At 40.2% G+C, this 7,974-nt stretch overlaps 1 protein-coding gene across 1 annotated transcript; it reads left to right on the top strand.

Moving 5' to 3' along the window:
• Positions 1 to 3,238: 3,238 nt before the first annotated feature.
• LOC145781313 (galanin receptor type 1-like) lies at positions 3,239 to 7,463 on the top strand. Its single transcript, XM_082593090.1, has 7 exons — positions 3,239 to 3,284; positions 3,883 to 4,106; positions 4,644 to 4,938; positions 5,327 to 5,484; positions 5,690 to 5,711; positions 6,743 to 6,852; positions 7,044 to 7,463. The coding sequence occupies exons 1-7, from the start codon at positions 3,239 to 3,241 to the stop codon at positions 7,461 to 7,463; spliced, it is 1,275 nt and encodes a 424-aa protein (XP_082449216.1).
• The last annotated feature ends 511 nt before the right edge of the window (positions 7,464 to 7,974 follow it).

The raw sequence follows: 7,974 nt of genomic DNA, 5'->3' as shown, positions 1-7,974 counted from the left end.
TGAAATAAAGGTTTGTTTAAAGTATAGCTACTGAATGCAGACAGACATTTATAAACCGCCTTTCAACATGTAATACTACGTCATCAATACGTTGTAATGGCATTAAAAACCCATTTTTTGGGAGAGGGCAAGATAAAATTTGAGGGGGGCCTAAGCCCTCTCCGTGGCTATGTCCCTGAACAAGACGCTAATTTCCACAAGTAGGTCACATTGAACCACAGCGTTGCCAGCTCGAGTGCTGGTTCTTTCGTGTCGTGATTGAGAACCATCATGGCAATATCGATTGATTGATTAATTAGAAAAAATATTTTGTTGATATATCTCGTTTGGCAGCGTCAGTGGCGAATTGCCCGCTTGGATGAGTCATGCTTGTCACGTCACACCGACCTCTGGAGGATAAAAGCACTTGGCCTTTTCAGGCTATAACATTTCATGACGCGTAAAAAAATTACAATTTTTATCAAAATAGAAATTAGATTATATGATTTAAAATTTTTCAATTTATTGCCATTTTGTTTCCTTCAAAAATCTAAACACGATTTTTAATTGCAGTACAATTGGTCTCGATGATCACCTAAACTTGAGCAGGTTCCTTAGTCACTTGTTTATGGGGGATTGCTTCGTCAAATTACACCACTCGAGGGTTGTGTAGGTTTTGAACAGCCTGCCTGAAGGGAACCTTCATTGAAGCAATTGAATTACACAAACCAAAATTTTAGTTAAAACCTGGGAAGCATAAAGTATGCTTAATAAGCACTGCATTCTTGTCACAGACAAATTCCAATGCTGCTTTGTATAATAAAACATGAAATAATAAAGTTTAAGGCTTTTTTATCCTGGAAGCTAAAGATTTTACATCATGGGGATGCAAAACTCCACCCACTTTTTGGCTTATCCACTACACTATAGAAGGGTTACGTTTTTTCTGAGTTACAAAATATTGTACTTTTGTACTTTTTTATGGGTCGTATGAGGAATGAAGTTGGTTTTAAAGTAACTTAAGATTTTTGGTGAAAGCAAGCTTGTAGATAGGCGTAAAAAACTGTTTATTGGCAATTTACCTTTCTAACTTTTCCTGAAAAGCGAAGCTGCGCGTCCTATAATGAAATGTCTCTACAGGAAGCATAGCGCTTCATTAATCCTTGGCGAAAAAATATCAATATATTGTCGTGTCTAAGTTGCTGGTTTAATCAACAAAATGGGTTTTTGCGCAGCTGGTTTTGCAATCAACACTGAACTGCTGAATCTACTTTACCTAATTAGGCCTGCAGTACCGTGGCCTATAGTGTGTTTGTTTCACCCAAAACCAATTACACCGGCTATTCTATCAATTAACTCTTCACCTGCCCAGCCATCAAAATTCTATTTTTATATTGATTCAATGCCTATAGACGTTGAATTAATATCAACAACAAATTGACTATAAGATTGATATCATCAGGCCATATTTATCAGCATGGCAATGGCTCAACAGGTCGGAAACATTGTTAACAAAATTGAAATCGATAGTTTACCAAGATCCTCGTTTCTACGTAGGCTGTTTCGCTCAACTTGGATTTGTGCGCCATGATGGATTGACGTATTAGATTAGTGGCTGCTTTGCTATTTTTATTTTTTGGAGGGGGAGGAGACGAGAAGTGTTTCTATAATTTAATTAAAATTAACGTTAAAATTGTCTTCTGTCTTGGAAGCATAATTTTTGTCCGATCAATAAGGTTTCGAGGCAGAAATCGTGACAAATTTGCTAATTCCCTGATTTTACTGCAGGAAGGCTATCTGCAAAGCAGCTGCGGTTTGCTTTTGCGGTGTTGCTAATTAGCTTTTCAAGACAAAGATTTCCATCACGCATTGAAGCGGTGATCTGACAATGAAATTTTCTACGGTTCGAGAAAAAGTTTTCTCTGCCTATAAAACGTTGAATGGTAGTTTAACTAATGATTTCTGAAAGTTCCTTGGTTTCATGTTATCTGAAATTACCTTCTTTCAGATAATACTTTGCATATATAAGTCAGTTTTCAATGACGTAGTCGAGTGGTAAGCTCAGGTTGTTCACCTTAACCAGTGCAGCAATGCAGTTTCGATAATGTTGCAATATTTGTATCCCACCAGAATTTTATCAAATGCAATTTATTTACCCCTGTTGTCTTGATTAATTGGACTATTCGCCAGAAGTTTAGAACAGGAACAAGCGCAATGTGGAACGTTCCTAATAAGCGGCAATGTTAGTTGCATTCATTTTCATTTAAGTTATGTTTGAAATAAATAGCAAACTAAACGCTGATGTCTCTGAACCTCTGGTTCCGTTTCTGGGCGTTACAGAGTTACGTCGTTATTGGACGTTACAGAGAGTTATACGTTGCGTAAGCACCTATGAATCCGCATCCAAGCTTGTGATTGGACATACTGTACTGTATAAAGTAGGCTAAATTAACCACTCAGATTCGATAACTTAAGGATTATATTAAACCAGTTATTTTAGTCACTTCAAAGGTTTGAAATGTTGCACATTTTTTTTAAATTTGTATTGCGGTTCAATAAAAGTTGGTTACACATTGTTAAAGTTTTGCCGTAATGGTCAAAGATGTGACAAACTTTATAGATATTACAAACAGCTGATTGATTATAGTTTTGATTTTTTAAATTGCTGCATTGCTTAGTGCAGGGGTCACCAAACTACGGCCTGCGGGCCGGAACCGGCCCGCCACGTGCTGCGGAAATAACAGCTGCACTACAACTGTTACCAAACTTTTTGTAAAGGACTAGCGTTGCTGTTTATCATTAGGCCACCACAAATGGGGGACGGACAGCCTAGGCCAAATTTGGAAAGATGTAATGTTTTTTCAAGAGCACGATGCCCTGCAGTGCATCACAGAAGGAGATAACTTTTTCAGTAACCTTTCGATTTTCATCACAACTTTGCTATTTCACCGCTGACTTTGTTATTTATTGTGCTCGATTCAAGTCAATGGAGATTCTAAATAGTTGTATATCTTTTCGCAATTTGTATCCGGCCCGCAGCTGTTAATCTCGCAGCAATCCGGCCCTCAGAGAACAAAGTTTGGTGACCCCTGGCTTAGTGAATGTCTAGTTCACTAAGTCCAAGACAAAACAAATTCAAAACCATATGGTCTTTATTCAGGTTGTTATTGTTACTTAGTGTATGATGACGTACAAACAATGGTTTAGTTTATGAGTGATCGTTTATTGTGCAACAATGAATATCTGATGATCATCAAAGATGGACTTTTACAACTTGAGTGCAAGCAACAATGAAGCAAACGACCGTGAGTTGAGAGCAGTTTTACAATTCATGCTCTTCCTGCAGACTGGTGGTTTTGAGATATCAGCCAAGACCAGTCTGTTGTTCGATGCTTTATTGTTCATAAATCTTTCACCATTATACAAGTTCTACATTTAAAGTTTGTCAACCACATCCTAACCCTCCCGACAACTCACTCGGCTACGCGACCGACTTAGTGAAGAGGAAAAAAACTTAAACAATTGTACGGGTCCAATATTAACCCCTGCACGGGACGCATTTGTCAATAATAATTTATTTCACACCAGTTGGGTGTAAAATAAGGTATATAAAATGTCTCATAATTGGCGATTTTCTGCCAACTGTCGCAGTTCTTCCGACCTGTTCCTTACAAGGGATGGAACCCTTCGCATGAATGTTTCTGCTTGTCTTCCTTGATTTCGTTTACCTTTGATCGGTTTTAATAATAGGGAAGTTTTATCGTAAACTAAGTTTATTGGATGTTGTAGCCTATTCTGTGTCCCAACCCGAGAAGGTGACGTTTACTGACTTGTTGAAGCAGGGGAGTTTCTCCTTTGACAATGCTAGGCTACTGTTAAATAATCGTATTTTTGTCTTTCCAGTTAATCGAGCGCTCGATGACTTGCGCACCTTTCACGAGGTATCCAAGATACTCACCCCTGTCATCATCAGCATTCTTCTTTTCATTGGTCTCCTTGGCAACTCCCTAGTCATCTACATTTCTGTAGCAACGCAACGCATCATTAAGCATCCAGTACACAGCATACTTGTCTTAAATCTAGCGGTTGCGGATCTTATTTATTTGCTCGTGAGCGCCCCTTATCAGGTTAGAAGTTAAATTTTACAAGGTGTAGGTAAAACATGTCGAGGTGGTTTTTGGCGTCATTTCAACAAACATTGACAGGGTAAACCATAACACATGACCATAGAATTCATAAGAAAAAAGTTGTAATTTCTCGTTTTCGAAACCTACACTTTTTTTCTTCCAGCTCATGTGTCTCTTTCTTCCATGTTAATACTTTGATCATGTGTAATGGTTTAGCCAACCCCTTCTGGCTCAATGGTTAAACGCTCGACTCAAGATCACGTTGCGCTGGTTCGACTCTCAGGGTGTACGCTCAAGCAACTCATTTCTAAACTGTCCTCCATTCAACGGCCTAATAGATAAAATAATTCCCTAAAAACAACACTTCAACAATCAGAAACGTTATTCTGCCGATCTCGGTAACTCGTTCTCGTTATCAAACCAAATCATTGACATAGACATAAAAAAAAAAACATTGTACTGTAGTTAACTTGATGTTCAAGTTTCATAAAAAAAGAGTTTTCTTGGCTTTGCTGAGGATTATTTTGCTTTGCTCAGGCGGTTTACTTCACTGTACCGGGCTGGATTTATGGAGCATTTTTATGTCCAGCTCTGCATTACTTCAGCACTTTAACAATGGCGGTGAGCATCTTCACGATGTGTTCACTTGCTCTCATGCGCTTTATCGCCATCATGCTGCCGTTTAAAGTCAATACGAGCTTCATCACGGCTTCTGGAAGGTTGACTGGCTTTCTCATCATTACCATTGTATGGATCTTGGCATCAATCCTTGCTCTTCCTAATCTAATGTATTTTGAATTGAAGAATATCTCTCTTAATAATTCTGATTCAAGTAAGTTGCTATTCAATTTGTTTTACTTTTTACAAAATTGGCAAGAGCTGTAAGGAAATGCTTCATGTAGCTCCATTAAACTTGCAACGTCGATTGGATGTGACATTGTAATCTACGGATTGAAAAAGGTTGGTTGGTTGATTTTGAATCTCTATCCTCGGACTGACAAAGCCTTGATAGGTTATTCATTCCTGGTAATTTCGTATACTTGTAGAGGCTTTTGACGCAGGGCCGGTTACCCACCCTGGAGGTTAATTTTTCCCGTCAGAAACCTCCCCTCCCCCCTTGTTCCAGAAGAAAATATTTAACTGAGCGTACCTCGATTATTGTCATACTTTGAGCTCGTCCACCGAGAGTGCATTCATTTTCCTTCTTTTTTTTATTGCAGCAAAATGCATTTTGGAATGCCGATGGGATAACAAAGAAGCTCACAACATAAACGTCATACTCTTGCTCGTCATCACTTACGTCATACCGTTCTTGCTGGTGACAGTGCTGTACTTCTTTATTGGAAGGGAGGTGTTTTGTTACATGAGGAAAAATACTGTGGTTTCGTAAGTGAGATTTTGTGTTAAAAAACAGGATTTCGAATCTGATTAAAAATAACCAAACCCAAAAACAAAAGACGATGAACGTACGACAGCAGGCAACACCCCGGCATTTATCATGTGGTATAATAAACAAAAATGGAATCACTTCGCAAGAAAGTAACATCACGCGTTGCCCTTATTCGTCGACTGGCAGGTACGAGCTGGGGTGCGACAGCAACAACTCTGCGCACCACTACCCTGGCTCTTGTCCATTCCACCGCGGAGTACTGCGCCCCTGTATGGTGTCGTAGTGCTCATACTCACTTGCTCGACAAACCCATCAACGACGCCTTGCGTATTGTATCGGGATGCCTGAAACCTACACCTACCGAATCTTTACCAGTTCTTTCAGGGATTGCCCCTGCTGAGCTTCGCCGCAAAGCTGCCACACTCTCCCTGGCTCGCCGGTCACTGGAGCCACACCACGCGCTCCACAGCTACATCACCAGATCGGTAATAAAGAAACGCCTCAAATCGAGAAGCCCCTTTGTCGCTCAAGCACAATCCTTGCTGGAGCACAACACCAGTGCCTCATCCTGGATCGCCAATACCTGGCAAGAGAAGTGGACAGACAATACTTTCAGACTCCACACCTTTGTTCCCGACGCTGGACCCATGCCACCAGGAAAGGAGCTCAGACGACCTGCCTGGGTACGGCTGAATCGTCTCCGCACAAGTGTTGGGCGCTTCGCTTCCTTGATGCACAAATGGGGCCTGTCAACATCTGCGGCATGCAACTGTGGTGCAGAGGAACAGACAGCAGATCACATCCTCTACCACTGCCCGACGTTTACTCCTCCAAGGGAAGTTGGCCTGTCAACGCTGGAGGACTCTACAATCTAGTGGCTGCTCGAAGAATGCCCGAACATTTGACCCCAATGAAATGTAGTCTAAAAGAACAACCTCTCATACGAAAAAAGAATAAACAAAAAAAAAACTGCAAATTTACAATGGAAACTTTAGTATACAATGTAAATCATTCTTTCAAATGCCTGAAGATGGCTTGATGTGGGCTTTCGCCGAAAAACGTTAATAGCATTGCTTTTCAGTTGCAACCTAACAAGTAATAAGTCATTTTCTTGACCTTTTATGTAACCTCAATAGTTGTTGTTTTATTTGTACTATTTTGTAGGGTACTTTTGATCTCGTGATTTGTTGGATTATCTTCTTGGTTTGATTGTTTGCAAACAAAGTACATCTTGATCTCAGGGTTGGTGATCAGAGCGAGAGAAAGGAATATTTGAAAACAACTGTGATGGTGTTTTGTCTTATTATTGCATTCCTCGTATGCTGGTTCCCCCATCATCTCTACACTATGATTATGGTGAGTTAGGTTACCGCACATTAGTTCGATTGAAGGTTATCTTTCCAATTTTGCCTAACTTTTAAAAATTCCGAAATCGTCCTTGTGAGATTAGTGTTTTTTTTGCCAAATTTTATTCTAAGTCAATCTTTGGCATTCGATGACGTTCGTGTCCAAGTTGCTTCTTCCTGACAATGCGTTGCTGTTTGCAGATGTCACAGATTTACAAGAATGTTCAATATGCGGTCACAAGGGTCATCATGAACCTTGTTGGATTTTGCTTCTCATACGCCCACGCCTGTGTGAATCCGTTTATCTACACGTTTGCTGCGCCCGGATTCAGAAAAAGTTTGCGCAAGACTTTAAAGACCGACCCGGCAAGTCACATCTACATGAAAACTTGGCCAAGAAACAAAAAGGGAAGCAAATACTCTTTCGGAAGACCTAACTCTCAAAACAACATCCGCAATAAAGTCCTAGAGAGCCCTAACAGTTACCAAGAGACGTCAACGACTGTGTTTTCCAAGTTGGCAATGAGCGTCAAACGAGAAGTGTCTTCAAATGACAGGAAGAATTTGGAGAAAGCCCTTCAAGCCACAAAAAAGGAAAATAATTCAGCGGATACAGAATGACTTTGCATTTACACAGTGACACCACTGTCGTGTATATAAAGAAGAAATGAGCCGTAAGGTGGCGCATCAACTCTAGCAAACGCAAGACATGAAGTGGCAATCACTCTGCAACATCGTCGCAAATCTTGAGAGTTGTGTGCAATTTAACTTCGCTATTCAGTAATTTAGATCAGCATGGGCTCCGTTAGAGGGGGGCCACGAGGGTGATTACCCCCCCCCACCAATTGGAGTGGGGGGGTAACTAATGCAAAATTACCCCCCACTAATGTAGAGATAAAAATTTAATTTTTATATTTTTTTTACTTTTGTGTTTTATTTTCACTTTTTTTTATTTTGTTACATAACTTTTTAGTTGTTTGCTTGGAAACTCCGACTTGCTAGACAACGCAAATATGCAATAGAGCCCTGCATAATGCTATGGGAATTGTTCAGGAGCTAAATAGTTTGCAAAGTCAGTCTGGCAAGTTCAAAATCGCCCTGCAGGAGGAATCCCACCATGGCTTGCACACTT

The sequence above is a fragment of the Aplidium turbinatum genome, chromosome 12 (genome assembly GCF_918807975.1).
Source record: "Aplidium turbinatum chromosome 12, kaAplTurb1.1, whole genome shotgun sequence".
In the NCBI taxonomy this organism is placed as follows: domain Eukaryota; kingdom Metazoa; phylum Chordata; class Ascidiacea; order Aplousobranchia; family Polyclinidae; genus Aplidium; species Aplidium turbinatum.
Note: the sequence above shows the minus strand (reverse complement) of the source record. Positions and strands in the feature narration are given on the sequence as shown.

Coding starts and splice junctions, on each gene's coding strand:
- LOC145781313 (XM_082593090.1), top strand. CDS start 3,239: ATGGACTTTTACAACTTGAGTGCAAGCAACAATGAAGCAAACGACC. Junction 4,107..4,643: donor TCGTGAGCGCCCCTTATCAG/GTTAGAAGTTAA, acceptor TGCTTTGCTCAG/GCGGTTTACTTCACTGTACC. Junction 5,712..6,742: donor GGGGTGCGACAGCAACAACT/CTGCGCACCACT, acceptor ATCTCAGGGTTG/GTGATCAGAGCGAGAGAAAG.